This window comes from Kwoniella dendrophila, chromosome 10 (assembly GCF_036810415.1).
Source record: "Kwoniella dendrophila CBS 6074 chromosome 10, complete sequence".
Lineage (NCBI taxonomy): Eukaryota > Fungi > Basidiomycota > Tremellomycetes > Tremellales > Cryptococcaceae > Kwoniella > Kwoniella dendrophila.
Genome location: NC_089485.1, coordinates 1,469,632 through 1,492,503, shown reverse-complemented (window position 1 = coordinate 1,492,503; position 22,872 = coordinate 1,469,632). Strand labels below are relative to the sequence as shown.

The window sequence follows — 22,872 nt, the reverse complement described above, 5'->3', positions numbered from 1 at the left end:
GAGACTCTCTCTCGACCTTTTTTCCCCGTGTTTTCATATGCTAAGGTTATTTTTTAGACTTTTGATAATTAAACATTACACTACTTTCATCTCTTCGTTGTAATAATATTACTTATATAGATTGCTTGATTTTCCCATTGATTCATTACGACTATAATCTACATGACATGTATCTTTTGATCGCAACCTCTTGTATCAAAAGGATGCTTGTCAACGCGACTATTTAAGTTGTTCGGAAGATATGCAATATGCAATATGCATGATGGAACACCTATAAATGTACAAACAAAAACGACCCTCCCCATTCCAATTGTATAATGTATCATGGTAACATCCGATTGACAAGTAATGTGCTGATACTGGTCTAAGCTTTACCAGCTTCTCTAGCTTTAGCACCAATATAATTAAGCGCGCTACCATATCTTAACCATTCAATTTGATCTTTACTTAGAGTATGTCTAACTGGAATTTCTTCGATTTCACCAGATGGTCTTTCAACTCTTAATTTCAAGATATCTGATGATGAGGTATTATTCATAATTTTATCTAAACCTATTGTTGAGACTTTATCATGTGCTGAGATCTTTGAATAATCTGATTTATCGACAAACCATAATGGTAATATACCTTGTTTCTTTAGATTTGTTTCATGAATTCTTGCAAATGATCTTGCAACTATCATTGCTCCTCCATAGAATCTTGGTTGTAATGCTGCATGTTCTCTTGCTGAACCTTCACCATCTATGATCAACCAAAAATATCAACCCAATCAGTCAAATATTTCACGTTAGAGAGGACATATATTTTGACGCTAACTCACAATTATCGTCGACAACCAACATCCAAGGTTCATTTCTAGCTTTGTATTTTTGCATTGTTTTTGGTATAGTATCTTCTTCACCATTTATATCTATAGCTTTATTTATTTTATCACTTTCATCATTTACAGCAGTCATTAGAGTATTTTCTGAAATATTACTTAAATGACCTTTATATTTTAACCATGCACCTGCAGCTGATATATGATCTGTTGTACATTTACCTTTAACTCTCATCAAACATGTCATTTTAGGTAATTCACCATTACCACTGAAATTTGTACCGAATGGTTCCAAAATTTCTAATCTAGTTGATGAAGGTGATATAGCGATTTCAGTAGATGGTTCAGGTGATGGTGAAGGTGAAGGTGCATAAGATAAATCACCAGCTGAATATCCTGTGGGTGGTAGTCTATCTCCAGATGGTGGAGTGAATTTGAATGGTCCATTAGGTGTAGGTATAGAATCGGTTGTAGGGTTAAAGTTGAGATCACCAGAGAAAGCCATCTGTGCGAAGCGATAAGAACCGTCAGTGACGACACATTGTACCAGGAAAACCCGGACTTACAGCAGTCACTATCTCAGGAGAAGCGAGGAAGTTCATGGTTTTTAAGTTGCCATCATTTCTAGCTTTGAAGTTTCGGTTGAATGAGGTTAAGATAGCTACGAAATATTGTCAGTGTATGCAACATCAAACTGGTTAAGCAATTCAACTCACCATTGTCTTCACCTTTGTGTTCATCTCTCTTCCATTGACCGATACATGGACCACAAGCATTAGCCAAGACAGTAGCACCGACACTTTCCAAAGTATCTTGTAACCCATCTTTCTCCACTGTAGCTCTAATCAATTCTGATCCAGGTGTAACAAGGAAAGGTACTTTAGATTTAAGACCAGCAGCTTTAGCTTGTTCTGCTATAGATGCTACTCTTGACATGTCTTCATATGATGAATTTGTACATGATCCGATCAATGCTGAAGACAGAGTTGTGGGGTATTGGTTGGAGTTGAGGAAAGATGAGAATGATGATAAGGGAGTGGCAAGATCTGGTGTGAAAGGCCCGTTCAAGTGAGGTTCAAGTTCGGAGAGGTTCTGCAAAACGTGTTTGCGGTTTAAGTCAGGTTCTGTACTGGCATACACCTAGCTGAACTCACGATTTCGATAACTTCATCATACTCAGCTCCTTCATCTGCACTCAAGAAACCTTGTTTAGCAGCATCATCTGCAGCTTGAGCGACTGGGCCTCTACCTGTAGCATGCAAGTATTGTCTCATATTGTCGGAGTAAGGGAAAGTTGAAGTTGTTGCACCGACTTCAGCACCCATATTGGCTATGGTGGCTAAACCAGTACATGATTGAGCAGGTACACCTGGACCGAAATATTCTATTATTCTACCTGTACCACCCTGAAAGATGAAAGGAAGATAGAACAACAATCAGTGAAGCTCTTGGCTGCAATTTCGGTAGAAAGAATTGTTCGACTTACTCTTACAGTTAATTTACCAGCTAAATGTAAGATTAAATCTTTTGGAGTTGCCCAGCCTTGTAATTGACCGGTTAATTTAACACCAGTTACTAAAGGAGCTTTTAATTCCCATGGAGTATCAGTTAAAGCATCAACAGCATCTGCACCACCAACACCAATAGCTAACATTCCTAAACCACCTGCATTTGGTGTATGTGAATCTGTACCTAACATCAATAATCCAGGTGCAGCATAATTTTCTAAAACAATTTGATGAATAATACCTGATCCAGGTTTCCAAAATTCAATACCATATTTTTTAGCAGCAGATTGTAAGAAATCAAATACTTCTTTATTTGCTTCTATTGATCTACTTAAATCTTCCGTTGCACCAGTTTGTGCTTGAATTAAATGATCACAATGTATTGAAGCTGGTACAGCACATGAAGGTAATTTACATGTCATAAATTGAAGTAAAGCCATTTGAGCAGAAGCATCCTATAAGAGAGGGAAATGTCGTTAGTATATTCCACCTTATATATATATATATATGCATATCATGCTGGACAATGTCCAACAATTCTCATTTACTGTTCACGTTCTCTTTTAAATTAAGGAATCAAAAAAAAGTGATTAAAGTTGACTCACCTGCATTGCCACCCTGTCGGGTCTCAACTTCAAATATTTTTCACCTCTAATTTTAGTTGCTCCTCCTAAGGATTCTTCTGGATTCCTTAAATGGGAATACAAGATCTTTTCAGCTAAAGTCAACTTGGTACCTTTAGGTAAAACATCTCTAACATTATCTAAAGTCTTAAGTAACCTTTGATAAGGTGGTGTGATAGAAGTACAATCTTTTATAGGTAAAGTTGAAGGTGTAGCTAAACCTCTTTTGATTGTTCTTTGTATAGAACAAATACGCGTCCTTGCTGTTGATGATGATGTTGATAAGATAACCATCTTTTGTATACTTCTGTACCTCTATTTATCAGTAAATATCGATAAACGAACGAGAAGATACGAGAAGAAGAGGATATCTAATAAAAAGTTATTATTTTGATTTTATTATCTTGTTATCGATGCGCGCTTATAGCTGGAAGATAACAAATTTCCAAATGAAAGACAACCTCGTATGATTGTTTTTTTTGAAGGTGCGAGTCAGGTAAACCCGAAATAAGACACAGTGAATTGTAAATCTCTTTTTTTGGTTGGGTGGACTTGTCCGATTATTCCCTATACTAGTCTACTCTTACCCTACAAAAGGGAGGGAGTATGTAAGTTACTGTCAGTTGATGTATATTGAATATTCAGGGTCTAGATAATCAAAAGTCAAGGTGGAGGTTGATCACTTTTGAAAGTGTTATTGAGAATGGATTAAATCGCGTCAACTACTGTATCTGTGCGTATAACAAGCATGTATAAGACTTGATCATCTTCCTTTCCTTCTTCGGTTCTCTTCCTTTTGTCTCTTCTTACTGGAATTTATCTATATCTGTCAAAAGATATCATTTCGTGACTTGTATCTCATTCTCTACCTCTCTGTCTACCTCCTAGTCAAGCTACTTTCCTCATTATGTCTGACAACGGTGATGTATGTTCATATTCCAGTACCTGTCCTCTTCGTCCACTGTAATTTTGCTGACATTTACGTTTCTTCTCAAAGGAAATCACAACTTTTGAAGTAGGTCTGATAGGTATTCGAACGTCATCTTAGCTGATTTATCCCATCTCTCAGTCCGTGGACGAGCTTCAAAACCATGTGAGTTCTTTCTAAGTTATCTCCTACCGCCCTTACATGAATGTCTTTCTCTCCACTCAGCTGCTTCCAGACAGTTTCTCTTTCCTTCCCGCTGCTTCTGAGAACTAACCTTTCTTCCGTTTAGGGTATCAATGTACAAGACATCGTTAAGCTGAAAGCAGCTGGTATCGTTACTGTGCTTGGTGTAGCTCAAACCACACGAAGACATCTACTCAAAATCAAAGTGAGTCACTCTATTGATCATGTGCACCTTTTTCATGCTTATATCAAAATACGCAGGGTCTTTCTGAGGTAAGCTGTCTGAAAACTGCATGTTTTGAATACAGCTTATTCCCGAAACCTAGGCCAAAGTTGAGAAACTGAAGGTGAGCTGATCTTGTATAGCCACTCTCGTGTTAACTAGATGATCACTAATGAATCTCTTGCTCTTACAGGAAGTTACCGCGAAAATGTTGGTAAGTTTAAGTCGTCCCAAAAATACATCAGCACATGAAGTACATCCTTCAAAACCGCTAATTTTGTTGCTTTCCTTATTTACTCCTAGCCTCCACCTTTCCTCACCGGAACAGAAATTGCCGATCGAAGACAAGATGTTATTTACATCACTACTGGCTCAAAAAGCGTTGATGCTATGCTTGGCGGTGGTATTTCAACTCAATGTATCACTGAAGTATTTGGGGAATATAGAACTGGTAAAGTGAGTCCCGGTATTTCCTTGATGTACGAACCACATATCCAGCTAATAGTCATCGTGGTGAACTTCACAAGACGCAACTCTGTCACACTCTTTGTGTCTCCACTCAACTTCCCATCGAGACCGGTGGTGCAAGCGGCAAAGTAGCTTACATTGATACTGAGTGAGTGGCATAGGTCATTCACGTATAAGAAGATTGGGACTCAACGCTAAAAGAACTTCTCTTGCAACACAGAGGCACCTTCCGGCCAGATCGTGTCAAAGCTGTAGCAGATCGATTCGGGGTCGATGCTTCTATGGCACTCGACAATGTGCTTTGTGCAAGAGCTTGGAGTTCAGAGCAACAATGTGATCTCCTTGTAGAATTAGCCGTTAGGTAAGCCTTCAAACAGGTCAGAAAGCGATTGTCATGCTGACGTCATATAAAAAGATTCGTAGAAGATCGAACATACAAGCTTATCATCGTGGACAGTATAATGAATCTTTTTCGTAAGGATGTTTTACTTCTGCCACGACTATGCAACTAACTGGAATCCTATGCATTTAGGTCAAGATTATTCTGGTCGAGGAGAATTATCAGAAAGACAACAGGTGAGCTTACTCGAATAAATCGACCATGAGTCTAGCTCACTGCTTTGTCATTAGAAATTGAATCAATTCCTTGCTCGACTCCAAAAACTCGCAGAAGAATTCAACGTTGCTGTCGTTTTAACAAATCAAGTTCAAGCTGATCCTGGTGTAAGTCTGGCTGTACTGAGTGTTGAACGGAACATATGCTTATTGTAACACAACTTAGGCTGCTGCGATGTAAGTCCAAGTCGACCCGCAATGGTACGTCCTGAGGCTAACTGATTTCCATTAGGTTTGCCGCAGCTGCTTCCGCTAAACCTGTTGGAGGTGAATATTTTCCTTCTAAACAAAGCTTTGATGAGCTGATCTGTTCCCACTTCTAGGTCATATCCTTGCTCATGCGTAAGTCAAGGTACACCGTACACCAAGAAGATTAACATAACTGAGCAACAATGTAGTTCCGCCGTGCGAATCCAATTAAGAAAAGGTAGAGGGGATGAGCGAATCGCTAAACTCAATGATTCCCCTGATATGCCTGAAGGAGAAGCCACTTACGTTCTGAAATCTGGGTATGTTTTTCTGATTTTACTTTTTTCAATTCTTGTCAGAAAAACAACTGACTGTCTATTTATTTATGCAGTGGTTGGGAAGACACAAATTAAGCGAGATACATGCATTTTCGTCAAGTTGTGAATCATGTAGTAGGAGATTTCGAGAAAATGTTGAGGCGATCATGTATTCCCTTTTCAGTGGTCCGACGTCAAACATCACTGTAACGTTTGTTCATATATCCAGCATACCCAAATCATGGTTGTATATAAGGTTTTCATGCATACCCTTCTGCATCATCCTGTATTCTAGCGAAGCCGTTCTGTCTTCAATGGACGTCAATAGCTATAGTATCTCCATACAACAGTATAATTACGATACATATCATTCCCTACTATACATCACGTTGTTCCTCACCACAACTGGGCTATAAGACGAATTTAGTCTAGATCTAACATTATCGGCGAACTCGTTAACAAGCCCTTCATCTAATGCTATCTCTAGGAACTTGGCTCTGATTTGATCTTTAACAGCTCCATTCTCAACTGTGATACTATCATGTTCGAATTGGAAAATCCCAGTCTTCATCATATTATCGATACTTTCTTCCTTGGATCGATGGTTTCCATCAGAATCAGGATAAGAAGAAACGTAAATTGAATTTTGAGTAGATTCCTTCATAGAATCAGTCTGGACTGAATAAGGCATACCAATATTGATCTGTCCATCTCTATCTATTCTGTTTACACTTATAAGGTTATCAGTATATACGTGTGATCTGGATATACCTCTATCGTCTCTACTAGTAGGTGGTACATTTTGGTCAAGTTCATTCAGATAATGTTGAAATGTTGAATTTGGATCTATTTTGTGATAAGTTATTCGAGAGTTACACTCGATTTCTGTAGCTTTACTTTGGTTTTCACCTGTGGTGGAGCCAGTAAAAGTGGAAACAACTTTTTGAAAGAGATTATTCATTGTTGTGGCGAATAATAGTGTAATGATTTATGTGATAAAGGGATGTACGAATACTGATTAATGAAGGTACTATGATTTGGATGTAAAGTGGGAGGGCGAATCATTAGATTAATCATTCAGTCTGATACCCGTTTTATACTTTATACTATGTATTAAGAATATATCGCCACACCTGCTCTAAACCCCTATGGTGGAAAACCATCTTTTGTGCATATCATGCTATGAAAGGATACCAACCTTCGATCAAGGATTCTGACGTGCTTGAACTCCTTACGTGACCCGAAGACTACTTGTCATACTTGTTAGGATTCATGATACTTCGTTGTTAAGGCGATACTTTACATCACTTTATTGCGAAGTGTCGACAGCCTCGACTTCTTTCCGATGAAGACGGGAGACGGGGTGGGCAATTCTCGCAAGGACTCAGAAACTTAGAAGGCAAGGCGAAGACGTTCCTCATCTCTCGTTCAATACCATTGGTGATCTTTGATGACGAAGTGACTTGATATAACGAGAGTCTTTGTATAGATTGCAACGGATTCTGTAATTCTGCAGGAAATCTTTAACGAAATCACTTTACAATTATCATTTCCAATGCGCGTCGAAGGCAGCTGTTTTTCAACAGCTTCACTCCGGAACATGAGTCAGCTCTATCCCGTATCGCAATTACCACCAATGCAATTCCGCTTCTGTCTTGGCAGAAAGAAAAAAATGAAAGACAAAAAACCAATGAGAACAGCCCTCTTCGATTAGCAGAATTCATGCTATCATACTTCATCATCTGCTTCTGTTTGGAAGGAAAGCAAAGTCCTCCAAGAACTGAGAGTTTCCACTCCAATTGTCATGGACTTCGATCTTTTAGGTGATATACAGTAATGCCCTCCCAGAATGCTGGATGTAGTAGAACGTAGTACAATCATATTCAGCAGCGAAAGGTTTTACATTATCAGCTGTTTGACAAGATTGAAGACATTCCGCACTGGTCATGCCGCTGTCTCGCAAGATTTCAATGTAATGTTTCAGCCGCCAGTTGGACCGACTTCAATGCGGCTGTTATACCTTTCTGATAAGCGAGGCAGCCCTATACCTGGTGCAGAGTATCATTGTTGCGGGAGAGGAAGAATGACTTTCGGTGCTACTTGCAGTTAATGTACTGTGAGAACCCAGTCTTCGAGATCCTTCCAGACGTTGACTTCCGGTACATATAACTTACTCAACTCTTGACTTTTCAAGAACTTTGAAGAAGCCGGCATGGACTCGTGCCAAGCAGTATCGTAGCCTCTGAATGATGGTTCTGGATGGTACTAGACGCATATTACAGTACTATAAAGCCTCAGGAGTTATGTTATCCAGCTTATAACATCATCTTCCTCTCTTGCATCGAATCGAAGATATACAAGTCATTATTGTGGAACTCACAATCCAACCACGACAGCAGTCCATCTCAAAATGCCACTTTCAATTTCAATCAATATCTCTAAATATACCAACGAATCCTCTAACGAGGCTTATACACCATGGTCAACAAGAGGAAGTATCAAGATCGATCCTTCACCAATCTCACCAGATAGTCCCAAACATCATACCAGAAGAAGATTTAAAACTTTATATTTACCTTCATCTGGCGGTGATAATACACATCTTGATAATCGGATCTATTTCGCTCCTAGTCAAATCACTGAAGGGGAATACGAAGTATCCTTAAATATTGGTATACCCACCATATCTCAAGGCACTCAGATTAGATCACTGATAAACTTCTCTGTCATTGATCCCAAAAAGGAAAATGAAGAAGATTGGATTAATGATGTGACCAAGGAAGTACGTCTAGGTCGTGTAGACGACTCGCTGTACGGAAATGCTCAAGATAACTTCAGCGATAATGATCAATCTAGAGAAGTGGTAGAAAGGAGTTTGAGAAGATTTTGGGAGTATATCAATTCCAAATCAGAAGAAAATACGGAATAATGATCATGTTGTACTCTGTAAAAATGCCACACCCGTCTGTGACATACTTACATGATGTACAGAAATAAGTAAAGTACTGTACTAGGAAAATATAAATGCAAGTCTTTCATGAATGTATTACTCTATACTGTATATTTCAGATCCTTGTGTTTGTTGTTGCCTATGATAGTGTGATGGGACGAGTAGTGCGAGTACGATATGCGATGCCCTCTGAATAAGACGGGTGGCGAGTGCGAAGTGTAGTTCACGAGATGTACATTTAAGTCTATCTACTACTATTTATATCTTATTCTATTTGTACAGAAGCTATGTTAAAGATATAATACTTTACTATTCGATTAAGTCGGAACATCCTTCCGATAGTTCGGATGATCATTCCTACGAAGAGTACGAACCTTATGATGTACGGGAAGGACGGGATCGAGATACGGATGCGAATAAGAGGATGCGAGTTGGCTGACGGGAGTGATAGAGTAAGCTGACGAGATCTCTAAAGGTGGAAGTATGACAGATAGCCTTCCACACCATACAAAGGATGTGCAGTATCATTGTAGCAGTATTAGCAAAAGCGTTAAAATCGTAATTTAGGTTGGTCTTCTATGTGCGACCTTTGCTGAATTGAATTTTCAACACATTTTCATTTGTATCTGTATTCACAGTAACGCCGTGATATTATATTGAAGAAGGCAAGAAGGCAAGAAGACATATAGTCTTCGTTTATGAATGTACTATACTCATATTTTTAGTGTAGTAAGTTACACATCATTCAGTCTCAGCAAATCCGATCATCCATATTTTCTTATCATGCAGTACGAGTCAACAGTCAGCTTGTGCTTGCTAGCAATCATACGAGTATGTTTGACAGCCTCGCTTCTCCATAAAGCATAATTCGAACATGGGGAGTTTGAATCTGGTAGAATATGATAGATAAGGAGCACTACTGGCTCGAAAACGCAATCTGTTTGAAACTATAAATACCGGCTCAACTAAAGATATTCGGTCAACTTTTTTATCATATTCAAACGCTGCTCATACAATACAGACTGTATACACAACTTTACGATAATAAACCAAATAACGGAATATGAATTTTTCCAATACAAAACGAACATATCCTCAAGGATCAATTTTGAACGGAGAAATTTTCCTTGATAGTAGATGGGTACCATACAACGGATCAATAGAAGTCGATGCTGCACCATCATACGAAACAAGATTGACTATCGCTTCACCAATAATTACCCAGAGAAACTTTGTTCAAAATAACGATAATCTTAGTGTTGAGATGACTTTACCTGGTATCAGATCGATATTTACTCAACAACAACTTGGTGATTTAGGTAGAGGCAGAAATACCAATACCAATTCCAGTTCAGGCTCAAGAAGAACAAGTATGTATACTATAAATAATAATGAAGAAGATTCTCATGCTTCAAGTAGAAGGGGACAAAGAGGTCCAGTAACTTTTGAAATAGATACTACAGAAAATGGGAATGACGTATTGATAATTGATTTCTTACCTGAACATACAGGTAGAGAAGAACCTTCGCAATTACAGCTATATCCCACTATTCCTCCTGCATCTTCCAATAGAACTACGAGAAATAGACAAATTTGGCTTGATGACAATTTGTCAAGAGTAGGTTCAGAAAGCAGTAATATGAGTAGTACATCAAGATCACGAAGAACAGTTGATTTGAATACAGCTATTAGAAGTCAAATCTCTCCTACTTCCGAAAACTTTAATTTCGTAGTCCAAGAAGCTAAGATGGCTTTGTTATGTTATTTTGAGGATAAAGAAGGTGAAGATGAGTGATTTATATAGGACGTGCAGCACCTATGTATTATCATGCAATATGCGCTTGAATACAGGTATATACAGTATACATCCAGTACATTACCTCACCTAAAACTTAAATTTCCTTTGATCCGTAACGCTACCGTTCTTAATCTGTCCATGGACACTCATCAGAATGTTACTGCATTTGATTGCCAATGAATAAAATAAAGGTGGTCTGGTCCTGATTCAGCTGCTTCCCTCAGGAACTGCTGTAACAAAGGACTTGAGTCTTCGTTGAAAATGAAACCCACAGACAGTACAGTATCGCCACTCTTGTATTGAAGCTGTTTCTTGCCTTCAGCAATAAAAGATACTGCCACACATTTCTATGAGAGCGATACTGTATTGTATACTGAACAGCACTCCGCTAGAAGATGTCTTGATAAATTCTCCTTTTATTCGCTTGTATGACTTCGTGAACTAGCGGAAGCCGAGAGAAGTACAGTGTGAATTTACGGATTTACTCCAAATGATGTTGAACTTCACACAATTAGACCTTTCCTTCTCGCCATTCCTTTTGGATCTTCCAAAGATCTTTTCAACACAACTACTTCGCGAATCCATAGTTAGCGTCTCTCGCAACTTTGCTCCATTGTCTTTACTGCCATCGAATGTACGCCTTATATAGTCCGCTCGGTCTGTACTGTATGACTGTACTCATAAGCGAAAAGGTAGAAGTAAAAATTGTGTTTTATGTCTTCATCCAGCGTTTTTAATAAACGAAGTAATTATATTTGTAACTCCGTAAAGCGACTTCGCCTTCTTCAGTAAAATGTGGTACAGATATTGTGTAATATTGACAGTGACCAGAATCCAGTATAAGTTAAGAGGAATAGATGTGCTTTTTGCCAAAAAAAAGAAAACCGTCTATTTTTGACAATTCCTGTTCAATAAAGTATTGTATACAATAGATAATCATATAGAGTGACAGATTACATTACAGCCGTCTATCTTATCATGAATCCTCACCCAGAATTACCACCAGCCAATCAATTGCCAGAAGGGACATTGATGAATGATCAAATAGTCTGGAATAGAAGATGGGCATCTGCCCAAACTCTTACCCAGAGAAGTACTACTGAAGATATTTTCATGGATTACCCGTTTGATACTGCACCTTCCTCTGCAAATGTCCTAGCTACGGCATCTCCTAGCATTGGCAATACTAGGACTAGAAATCCTGATAGCAATGGAAATGGAGGTCCAGTTAGGTTTCCTAGTGTTAACAATTTGGACCAAAGAGGGACAGCATTATCCGAGTTTCCACCTCTGATGGACAATACTTCCAGTATTGATAGGCAAGAAAGGGAAAGAAGCAGAATTCCAAGAGAAGAACCACATTATACTGTTCGAGGTGAAGATGAAAGAGAGGTTATCAGGATTGATCTTACTCCAGAACATACTGGTAGATCTATTGATGAAAGCTCAGTATTAAGATTGTATCCAACTGATCCCAATCAATCTACTAATGAGTTTAAAGATGTAGATGAATGGTTAGAACATAATATAGGTGTAGCAGGGGGTAGCGATGAGAGGGATAGGATCGATGTAGCTACAGCAGTTAGAAATCAAATTTCACCTATAGATGATCGGTTTGCTCTGATAGAATCTTATGCTCAAAGTGCTTTATATGATTATTGGGAGGATGAAAATGGGAATAATCAAGAATCTGAGGAGGAATAACGAAGTTTAAAGTCTAAGGTTTCCATTTCATAGTCCGGTCTACGTATGCATATTTGAATCTGTAGTTTGAGTATTTATCGTCCATTCGTGAAGGGCATTGTTATTCAACATACTGTATCCCACACCGTATTGTAATATTGTTACTCTTGATCTAAATTGACATTTCTCCAGCGATAGGGGTTTCGAATAACTCTTGTCTCTGTTTGAAGGTTAATTCAGGTCTTGATACTAGCCATATGAGTTTAGCAAATGCTGCTTCGTGCATTAAGTCGTAACCTGGTAGTACACCTAAAGATATTCCCGTTTGATTAGTCAGCTTGAACCAGCTCTCGAGCCCGTATTTCTCTTCCGTTCCGCTCTGAATCTCATCCTCTGTTCGCTATTGTCCTGCTATGTTGAATTGAAGGTCTCGCAGCGACTTGTCGATACTATCAAGTGGTATGGGTACATGAGAGTTTTACTCACCGATACTAAGTAACGTTCTACCTTGAGTATACAAAGGATAAACATTAGGAATCCCACATTGACTAATAACCACAACTAAGATTTCTTTTTGTACCATTCTTTTCAATGATTGTAAAACTCCTGATTCTTCATTTATAGGTAAGTTACCTGAACCATAAGCAGAAATAACAACAGCTTTACAGTTTGGTACCGTGTTAATTTGTGATTCTAATATTGATCCTGTCATACCTGGATAAATATGTATCGAGAGTACAGTTGATTGTGTGAGTAATTTAATTAATGGTGGTGGTGGATTTGTGGATCTAGGTGAAAGTTTTATGGATTTATCATAAGCTGTGTTTTAATAGTATATATTAGCTATTATATCGAATTCGAGGGGGATCTTGAAACTTACTGATCTTAACGTTAAAGTTGATTAAAGGTGGTACACAAGGTGTAGTGAATGCCCCAAATAGATTTGGACTACTTTTTGTAGCTCTACAAGGAAAGAATATCATTAGGTCAGGTCAAGTCATACGTAATGGCGGGTATGATTGTAAATCAAACACTCACCTAGTACCACTTAACAATTGATGATTGAAGACAATTCCAACACCGGCATAATCTAAAGTACCAGTTACGAAAAGAGAATCTAAAATATTTGTCCAACCATCTGATCTAGGTCTAGATAATGGAATTTGTGCACCTGTTACTATGATTGGTTTACCTGCTTGAAGGAATAAATATGATAGAATAGCTGCTGTATATGCCTAAAGAATACTTTGTCAGAAGACTATGTCCAAGGTGATTAAGAGGTAGTTGCATTAGTATAACTTACTAAAGTATCAGTACCTGATAAAATGATAAATCCATCGTAATTATCCCAATTCTCATGTACTAAAGAAGCTATAATATTCCATTCTATTATCGAACATCAAAACAGAAATATCAGTCTTTGCGCAAACACTATTATCACTTGAAGAGAAGAACAGAACAGGGGGAAGAAAATGAAAAGAGAAAGCGAACCTCACCACTAGGTGTCATCTCACTACTATCTAAATGTCTATTCAAATCCAATATCTCATATTCAACAGAAGTACCTTGATCATCTAATTCAGGTGTAATCAATCTTGGATATCTAATATTTTGATTATTGACTTCAGTCGTATGTACAGGTGAAGAGAATGATACAGATGAAGAGTCGAAATGTGCTGGTGAAGTTAAGGATGGATGTGATCTAATTCTTCGGAAGAATGTATCTTGTCTAGTCTGTATGATGTGGAAAACAAATTAATTAGTCGAACAAGTAGGGATGGTATTCGGTCGCAGGATTGTTGTTGAGATAACTGTAACAAAACAAACTACTTGATGCAAAAACAATGATGCTTTATTTGAAAGCTGAACTTACAGGTGCTAACCCACCCGCCGTGGGTTCAGAAGCTATAGTCCCTCCAGTACCAATACAACATATCAATCTCCTTGAGGAGTCGAGTTTTGGGCTTATCGACATTTTTGAAATGGAGTTAATTGGCTTGAATTGATTTCTATGATTCAGACTTTGAATATCCTTATACGAATGTTTCTATTGATTCTCAAGAAGAAGTAGGTTGATGTATTCTATTTCTTTGTTCTTTGGTAAATATCTATATTGTTTACGTGCTGAGAACGTTATACTAGCTCAAACTTTATGGCAGAAATCAAAGAAACCAAATAACTAAGTTTGTCCTTCTCTTTTTTTTTTTTTGGAATAACAAAGTCAGCTTTGTCAGTGTCTTGTGAATTGATGATAGTATTGATCAAGCGTAAACGGGGTTACCCTCAAATTTATCGATAAAATCGGATCAAAGATGTCTCTAGCCGTGGAGTAATAATCTTGTACGATGGGGTGGGGGCACATTGGGGTAGTTCGGATTACCAGTATCCCATAACCACTCTATTCCGTTTCTCCATTGAAAGTGGGAATCCTCAATTAAAATGGGAAATGATACCTTATTCTTGTGGATGATGCAAAATGGGAAATCATTATCTGTAAAATGGGAAATTAAGCCTTACCGTTAAATGGGAAATTCGAAATTTATCAACAAAAGGAGATAAGCGAGATTTTTATTGATATTTATGCCATAATTAAGCGAACGTCTTAAACGGGAATCAAAATTTCAGTCCAGCGAACATGTAAGAGTAGATTGACAACTTGCTCGTATATATATCTCATTCATAGCTATATTGCATGGTATCAGTGGGTTTTACAGTGCGTAAAAATGAGGACTAATTATACATGCAAAAACAAAAGAAGAAGATACGATATACATAAAGATTATGAAGAGAACATCTTTTGGCAGAAACGATATCTACTCTTCGTTACTACCGCTTCCTCCTCCTACTTCATTAGTAGCATTCAGTTCAGCTATAGCGTCAGCTACAGCAGATTTCTTCTTCCTTCTTCTCCTCTTCTTCTTTCCTGAACCATCATCTAGTGTATCATCATTATTACTTTTATCATCTTCGTTATCCGAACCATTATCACCATTTTGAGCATTATCTTCATCATCATCATCTCTTCTTCTCTTTTTACCTAAATCAACATTTTGTTCTTTTTTCTTAGGTGGTTGTTGTTGTTGTTGGGGTTGAGGAACCTTCTTCTTCTTTACACTTAATGGATTAACACCTTTGACTTTTTTCCTTCCTACTCCTGCTCCTGCTTGTTGATATGGTTGTCCCAAACTAGCATTATTAGATCCAACAACATTTTCACCATCTATAACACCTTGCATTTCTTTTATACCTTCAATTCTCTTTGATTCTTCATTTTTATTCTTTTCACGTATTGTTGCTGTTGATGGAGGTGATAAAACTAATACTCCAGTACGATTAAAATGTATTATAGGTAATCCAGGTACATTTTCCAAAGTCGTACGTAAAGCAAGTGATTGTGATGCCAATACATATCGATGTTTATTTGTTTGACCTATAACGTTTAACGATGAGTGTTAGTAAATTTACATTATAGCTGAAGAAACCTGTCATTTTGTATTGCCCTATATTGATTGGTGAAGGCCAAACCCCCCACTCACCTATAACATCTTTCAAACATTCATTACCTTCAATAGCAGTTCTATGATTACATCTCCTTCGTTCAAATGTTTTCGCTAGATTTGTTACTTTCTGTTGGTCTTTGCCTAAAGCATACAAAGCTTCCATACAACATTGCGTTATCACTAATGAAAGGGATGGGATAAGTTAGTAAAGCGTAGAGAGATTGATGTGAAAGTGTGTTATATATATAATCTGAAACCTTCCATAGATTTGATTTGACATTATATGGCACCTGTATTGAGAGATTCCAACTCACTAGGTTTACATTCTCCTTGAACTACATCTCTTAATATCTTCACTATATCCATATCTGACTTTGATGATTCAAGCAATACATCGTGTGAGACTAAATGGACGTAAAATTGATCAGCAGCTAAACAAGGTATGAGGGATATTCTCGTTCGTTCAAGGTGTATGTTGAAAATAAGAACAAGTGGTTCATCTAATTCCAGCGATTGAATACAACTTACCCAATACCTGGAAGGGGTGTCTGAAACCAAATGTTTGCACATAAAGTGCCATTACCCTTTTGTACGTCTTTGCTCTTTTTTGCCGCATTTTCCAAATATATGACTCAAACGAATGGTTGCCCCTCTAGATTCGATGACTTAGGGTGAAGTTGATGCTCCACTTGTAAGCTATGATATAAGAACGTATTGCGATACTGGATAGATAGATATTTGTTATTGCTTTTACATGATGCTGTTAAATTATCTATAATATCTTTCAACTTTTGTTATACCAGGCACGGCATGCAAACCACCTGGTCACGTGATTAACAAACCACGTGTTTGAAAGAACCCTAGTATAGTCAAGAAGCGAATATAGAATTGACAAAGTGAAAGTGTGAAAGTGAAAAAGATATCTTCATTCTCTTACTTTATTTTGTTTGGTCTGGCTCAAGAAACAGACACTAGTACATAATCACCTGCAAGTCGAAGCTGCCGCACTGGAAATCACATCTGGAGTGCATCCAGCGGAAAACGGAAAAACTCCAACGTACGCAAGAATATCAAGGCGAAGCAAGTATAACAACTTGGGAAGAAACGCAGGATACTTGAAAGATCAGTTGATCGTTTGGAAAAACCAAAACTGGAAGTCGAATCCTTCTGTGATCTTCTGGAACACATCAGAGAAGCCAAACACGGAATTATGGGATCGAATATTACTGATGAAGATGATTGGGAAACGGTAAGTCGTAAATTTTTATAGATAATAGAAACAAGGAGTGTGTAATCAAACTCGATAAAAAGTGGATAACAAGAAACTGGATTCTCGAGAAATCACATAAGCTTACGACCCATTTCTTTTTTATTGCCGGTACAGGCTGATATCTCAATATCGAAGACTAATAAAGGATTGGCACCTCCAATACCGCCATCTTTAAGAGCACAAGCTCAAACCTTTCAACCTCGTCCTTCAGCTTCTCACTCCCAATCTCAGAACCTCCATCAACAGCAACTTTATCAGTCTTCCAATTCTACTTATTCAAGAAATCAACCTCAACCCCAACCACAAGCTAGTTCATCGCGTCAACCAGCAATGGTATTACAGCGTCGTCCGATGTCTGAAAATGCTAATGGTAATAATGGATCAAATGGGGATGAAGGTGAAGGTGAAAGTGATGATTGGTTTAGAGGTAATAAACCTATGAATAATAGGCAGATATGGGATAGCGCGTAAGTCAAATACCATATTTCCTTTCATATAAGCTCAATAAATAATCGTAAATAGTAACTAATTTCCCTATGATTGTGTGTTTTGATTTGATCAAATAGTAACAATACAAAAGGAATTCAAACTCAAATTATATCACCTCAACCATTACCTGGACCCAAATTACAATTATTGAAAAGACCTACTTCATCTTCACCTAATTCAAATAACAATAACAAGAATAATGGAGGAGGAAACAAGAATAAGAGTTTATCAGAAAGGGAAGAACAATATAGATTAGCTAGAGAAAGGATTTTCGGATCAGGATCAGGATCAGGATCGACCTCAGCTTCAATTTCTAATACTGTTGGTGTACCTGAAGAAAGTACGTTAAAATTAGGAAATAGAAGTAGTGAATCAAGTCCGAATTTGAAAATCACAGAAGAAAAAGCGAATGCGAATACGAATACAACTTCTACATGGGAAGGTTTAGTTCCTAGTCAAATAAGATCAGGACCTTCATCAAGATCAAATACACCATCAAATAATACTCATCATCATCAAAGTAATGGAATACGTAGGACACCATCACATTCCAGTACGGGTACAAGAACACCAACGGATAGACAGAATCCCAATCCCAATTCAAATTCAAATTCAAATTCACCATTTAGGTCCACAAGTAATGGTGGTATTGTGAGACAACCTTTAGGTCCTGGTCAAGGTATTGGATTTACCGGCTCCCCCACTAGACCAACTCAAATTCCGAGTACAGGAATAGCAGGTTTCGTTGGTGATGTCGGCGGAGGCGGAGGAGGTAGTCCTGGATTCAGTTCAAGTTATGGTTATAGTCACAATTATAATCTACCTGGAGGAGGAAGGTGAATTGCATTTTCCCCATACTGTCAGATCGTATTCTTCGACTCCATTCATATCTTTCCATACATGACATCAAAAAGATCTATCTACCTATCTATTTCCCTTTTAGGTCTTGCCTACAATTTTTCCTGTAAATTATATTTCCCTAATGTATGTATTCATATTGCGAGCAGAACACTTTAATGCTTTGAAGATCGAATTGAAGATGGAATCAAAGTAATTCGTCTAAAAGCTTAAGTATGATTTCATAGATATCGCAAAAAAGCAATGTGTATATATGTATTATATATATATATATATACATTTCTTTATATAGCAATTAAATATTTAAATGCATACAAATAAATTCTCAAAATGATATATTGAATAAATAGACAGGTGAAAGGAAATTTCCTAACTTCTACCAAAACCTCCTGACCAAAAAGCATTTGGTAATTCACCCGAGAAATCATTTAATGGTCTTTCAATCACAGCGATTTCTTCTTCGTGTTCGTCGTTATCTCCTTCCTGCTCGTTTGATAACCAACCGATAGATAAAATATTTTTGAATCTATCTCTTATAACTTTTGCTTTTTCTTCTTTTTCTTCGATTCCACCAACGCCAACGACGCCATTTATCAAAGATGAAGAAGAGGCAACTAAAGAATCTAATTGATCTCTTTGTTCTTTAGCTTCTCTTGCTCTTTTCTTTTTTAATTGTCTGTTACTCAATAAAACACCACCACTTTCTGTAAATGTAGATGATTTAGTTGGTGTACCTTGTACAGAAGGTGATTCAGATAATCTTCGATTTTTATTGGTTGATGATTTAACTATAATATCATCTAAATTTAATTTTGATGTAACTAACCAATCCGTACCCCAAATTAAAGTTTTAACTGTTTTATTATTATGATGAATATTATTACCTGATTTGCTTGTTAAAGATTCAGATGAAGAAGAAAATATTATACCATGTAAAGGAGTATGTAAAGATGATAAAGCAGTATGTAATTCATTTAATTGATTTGATGTTATTGCGGATGATAATAATTTACGATTTTCTAAATGATAAAATTGTAATATATTGGTAGGTAATGCTAATAATAATAAAGGCGTTGAACAAGGTGGGAAGTTTAGTGATATTGGTGAATGTGGTAATGTAGGTAAAGTTGCGTGTATCTGTGAAAATTTCAAACATGAAAATCAATATCAATGAGCGAAACAACAACAGATTAGGAATTGATTCTGTTATATATGACTGATATCCACGTCTGATTTAGTGTTTGACTTACCTGTAAAGTATCTAAATTCCAAATACCAGTTCTACCATCTAAATCACTAGCGGCTAACCATTGATTATCATCACTAACACCTAAACAAGATATCCAAGATTGGTTATCTTCTTCTTTTTGATTTAAAATTTCATCTTCACTTTCATCATCGTCATCTTCGTCTTCACGACCGTCTTCTTCGTTTTCACCATTTTCAGACATATTTATATCAGAATCACCATTTGGTAGATCTTTACTTGTACCATTTGATTGAGATTTTCCTTTTACGACTCTACCGTCAACAATCTTATCTTCTCTTCTTGTAAAACATTTAACTATATCCACTTCTTCACTTGCTTGTTCAGGTAATTCCAACACCAATAATTGACCAGAAGAAACTAAACCTAAGATTAATCTTTGAGAATCAGGTGTGAAAATAATTGAAGATGATCCACATCCTTTTGAAGGTATTGATAAATTTTCAAGTGACGGTGAAGAGATTAAAGTAGATAAAAATGATTTGACACGAATTGGTCTAATTGCTGTGGCCTCTGTATGTAATTGGAATAATTTAGTTTCGTATAGATCTGAAACTGCTAACCATTTTCCATTTGGTGATATAGCGGAGGAAATCAAATTTGTTCGAAGCTGTTCATTATCATCATTCATGAAATCAATGTCAATTGCTTTTATAACGACAGGATCTTTACCACTATATATGTAAAATGATGAACAAATTTGACTCACTCTTAATTCCATTTCCAAGACTTTTTCCCAACCTTGTTCATCTTTCAATACTTTCCAAATACCTAAACCTTTATCTTTTCTACCTAAAAATAATCTTGCTTTAGGTGCAAAAGAAATTCTTGAAGATGATGAAGAATTTGATTTTCCACCTGATAAATAACCATATTTTCTTGAAAATGATTCTTCAAATATTGATCTTTGTTGTGAACTTGAACTTGAACCTGTTTTTTTTGTATTTGGTTTTGATAAAGGATTTTTTAATTTTTCAGATAATAAATCTGGTAATCCAGCTGAAGTTAATGATAATGACATATCCCATCCTCCACTTGCTAATATTGGTGAATAATCTGGATTTATTAAAGGTAATAATAATGATTGATTTGTTTTTGATAAAGGTATATATCCTGGAAATATTGATAATGCTCTAACATCATGTGAATGTACTCTTTTACTTGATGTTAATACCCATGATGATGATGATGAACCTGATCCAGATGTTGTTGAAGATACATTCATAAATTGACAAACTCTTTGATCTGGTCCAGATGTAAATACACTTCTTCCACCCTACAATATGAAACTATTAGTTTATGTGGACTATGGGTTTGACGTTGAAGAAATACGCACAGGACCGATAGTTAAGCACATTCCATCTGCTTTATGAGCTCTGAAATTCTGCTGTTGAGCCATACTTTGACCATCCCAAAATGTGACATTACCTAAAGAATCAGAGGTGACGAAATTATGATCTCTGGAGATAGATAACCAATCATCAGCATGTACATCGAATCTTGGGAATCTTAGGAGTCAGGTGCTTATGATATCCCGAATAAATCTGGAGGTTAAAGATTGAGAGTTGATACGAAAACTCACGGCAAGACTCCAACACCCCAAACAATAGTACCTTTATTACTATTACCTGATGAAGCTTTTTTACCACCTCTACCAGGTTTAGCTAGTTTTTCCAATACAGCTCTACTTTTCAGTAAAACTCTATTATTCAAAGCTGGTTTACTTGGATCTAAAGGTGCTGGTAATTCCCATTTTCTGAACGATGAATCTGAGTTTCCTGTAATTAAATATGTGTTTCTCCATTCCCATTCTTCTTCTTCGTCATCACCTTCTTCGTCTCCATCTTCATCTTTTTTACTGGGAACTTCCGAAGAAGAAGAAACTTTGACTAATTTAGGTATACCCCAAGCTATTGAAACGGTTCTTGTTCTTGAAGGTAATGTATCACATCTCAGTAAATGTGAAGGAGGTGGTTCTAATCGAGGTGATTTATTGAATATTGTTGCTGAAGGTATACTTAAAAAGTGTAACGATTGTGATCCTGTAGATAAGCATAATAAATCATGTGTAGGTGATACTGATAATGTCCATAATGGTGGTGAAGGTATATCATATGTTTGCTATAACAATGAAATCATATAAATGAGCTACTTATCTATCAGAATAGAATATGATACATAGCTTACCAGAATTTTCCCTGTTATTAAACATCTTTCAATCAACTCATTTGAATCTGATCCAGCTGTGAATAAACGTAAATCTTCTACTCTAGGTACAGCATAAGATTTTTTATGGAAATTTGATGGATCTCTTATTACCAAAGCGATTGTTGAGATAGTAGGATGGGTTAGAGTTGGTGGTAATGTCTATTAATATTGAAATGATCAGTGAATACATCAGCTGTAAAACTCTGACGTCGATGACAAAGATCCAGCTAAATTTGTCGCACAAACTGACCTTTTCCAAAACCCAATTACCACTCATATTAAAATCATCACCTCTAGCATATTCCCATATTTCAACTTCACCATTTTCTCTAGCTAATATCAATACACCAAATTCTTCTTTTCCACCATTTTTGATCTGTTGTTGTTGTTGTTGGTAATGTGAGGCATCTTTTGATTTACCTTTTAATGAAGATGGATTACGTGGTGGAGGTAAAGGTAAAGGAGCAAATTGTAATGCTGTTATAGGTGATGGTGTATGATCATAAAACCTAATTCTATGCAATGGTACACTGGCCGGTACGTTCGGCATTGTTGTTGGTACTGACATATCGCTTCAACCAAATATCGATCAATTGCTATAGCTGACTTTCGATAAATATTGAGTAAAGCGACTTAAGAAGTCGATATTTTGAAAATAATGTAATAAAATTCAGAAATCATAAAATCGATAAATCTTGAACTTCAGGTACCGAATCATGACCAGGTGAAATATTACGTAATCAGAGTGATAACCCACCTAGTGCGTTTCAAATAATACCACGTCATGCTACACACTCCGGTCTGAAGCGGCGATGTCCGTCTATCTAATCAGTACTATAGTATGATTGGGGACCGAGATTACGATAAGGAAGATCGAGAGGTATTAGAATGATAAAATGATAAATAATCTGTTTATTTTCACTCTTCTTCTCCTTATTTGGCGTTTTACAACTACTCCAGGCGTATCAAAGAAGC

The 22,872-nt window shown here is 36.9% G+C and overlaps 10 protein-coding genes across 10 annotated transcripts; 5 read left to right on the top strand and 5 right to left on the bottom strand.

The window, feature by feature from the left end:
• Positions 1-364: 364 nt before the first annotated feature.
• Positions 365-3,245, bottom strand: L201_007502 (aconitate hydratase, mitochondrial; the record flags this gene model as incomplete). The annotated part of the gene is made up of 7 exons (XM_066223208.1): positions 365-741; positions 821-1,325; positions 1,387-1,481; positions 1,537-1,912; positions 1,975-2,226; positions 2,307-2,783; positions 2,934-3,245. The coding sequence occupies 7 exons, from the start codon at positions 3,243-3,245 to the stop codon at positions 365-367; spliced, it is 2,394 nt and encodes a 797-aa protein (XP_066079305.1).
• Positions 3,246-3,858: 613 nt separating this feature from the next.
• L201_007501 (meiotic recombinase Dmc1) lies at positions 3,859-5,970 on the top strand (the record flags this gene model as incomplete). The annotated part of the gene is made up of 16 exons (XM_066223207.1): positions 3,859-3,876; positions 4,021-4,044; positions 4,169-4,267; positions 4,389-4,409; positions 4,479-4,499; positions 4,589-4,741; positions 4,813-4,901; positions 4,974-5,114; positions 5,169-5,227; positions 5,286-5,329; positions 5,384-5,476; positions 5,535-5,545; positions 5,601-5,635; positions 5,692-5,710; positions 5,767-5,877; positions 5,949-5,970. 16 exons carry the CDS (start codon positions 3,859-3,861, stop codon positions 5,968-5,970), a joined length of 960 nt encoding a protein of 319 aa, XP_066079304.1.
• Positions 5,971-6,241: 271 nt separating this feature from the next.
• L201_007500 (uncharacterized protein) lies at positions 6,242-6,835 on the bottom strand (the record flags this gene model as incomplete). Its single annotated transcript, XM_066223206.1, has 1 exon — positions 6,242-6,835. The coding sequence occupies one exon, from the start codon at positions 6,833-6,835 to the stop codon at positions 6,242-6,244; it is 594 nt and encodes a 197-aa protein (XP_066079303.1).
• A 1,449-nt stretch (positions 6,836-8,284) lies between these two features.
• On the top strand, positions 8,285-8,803 carry L201_007499 (uncharacterized protein; the record flags this gene model as incomplete). Its single annotated transcript, XM_066223205.1, has 1 exon — positions 8,285-8,803. The coding sequence occupies one exon, from the start codon at positions 8,285-8,287 to the stop codon at positions 8,801-8,803; it is 519 nt and encodes a 172-aa protein (XP_066079302.1).
• Positions 8,804-9,887: 1,084 nt separating this feature from the next.
• Positions 9,888-10,619, top strand: L201_007498 (uncharacterized protein; the record flags this gene model as incomplete). Its single annotated transcript, XM_066223204.1, has 1 exon — positions 9,888-10,619. The coding sequence occupies one exon, from the start codon at positions 9,888-9,890 to the stop codon at positions 10,617-10,619; it is 732 nt and encodes a 243-aa protein (XP_066079301.1).
• A 981-nt stretch (positions 10,620-11,600) lies between these two features.
• L201_007497 (uncharacterized protein) lies at positions 11,601-12,326 on the top strand (the record flags this gene model as incomplete). The annotated part of the gene is made up of 1 exon (XM_066223203.1): positions 11,601-12,326. One exon carries the CDS (start codon positions 11,601-11,603, stop codon positions 12,324-12,326), a length of 726 nt encoding a protein of 241 aa, XP_066079300.1.
• Positions 12,327-12,477: 151 nt separating this feature from the next.
• L201_007496 (uncharacterized protein) lies at positions 12,478-14,280 on the bottom strand (the record flags this gene model as incomplete). The annotated part of the gene is made up of 7 exons (XM_066223202.1): positions 12,478-12,614; positions 12,792-13,124; positions 13,186-13,268; positions 13,344-13,540; positions 13,609-13,691; positions 13,802-14,039; positions 14,179-14,280. The coding sequence occupies 7 exons, from the start codon at positions 14,278-14,280 to the stop codon at positions 12,478-12,480; spliced, it is 1,173 nt and encodes a 390-aa protein (XP_066079299.1).
• An 838-nt stretch (positions 14,281-15,118) lies between these two features.
• Positions 15,119-16,421, bottom strand: L201_007495 (uncharacterized protein; the record flags this gene model as incomplete). The annotated part of the gene is made up of 4 exons (XM_066223201.1): positions 15,119-15,735; positions 15,842-15,985; positions 16,120-16,209; positions 16,334-16,421. The coding sequence occupies 4 exons, from the start codon at positions 16,419-16,421 to the stop codon at positions 15,119-15,121; spliced, it is 939 nt and encodes a 312-aa protein (XP_066079298.1).
• A 594-nt stretch (positions 16,422-17,015) lies between these two features.
• On the top strand, positions 17,016-18,404 carry L201_007494 (uncharacterized protein; the record flags this gene model as incomplete). The annotated part of the gene is made up of 3 exons (XM_066223200.1): positions 17,016-17,054; positions 17,190-17,542; positions 17,642-18,404. The coding sequence occupies 3 exons, from the start codon at positions 17,016-17,018 to the stop codon at positions 18,402-18,404; spliced, it is 1,155 nt and encodes a 384-aa protein (XP_066079297.1).
• A 387-nt stretch (positions 18,405-18,791) lies between these two features.
• L201_007493 (uncharacterized protein) lies at positions 18,792-22,447 on the bottom strand (the record flags this gene model as incomplete). Its single annotated transcript, XM_066223199.1, has 7 exons — positions 18,792-19,559; positions 19,673-20,299; positions 20,399-20,965; positions 21,026-21,149; positions 21,272-21,810; positions 21,877-22,056; positions 22,148-22,447. The coding sequence occupies 7 exons, from the start codon at positions 22,445-22,447 to the stop codon at positions 18,792-18,794; spliced, it is 3,105 nt and encodes a 1,034-aa protein (XP_066079296.1).
• Positions 22,448-22,872: the final 425 nt, after the last annotated feature.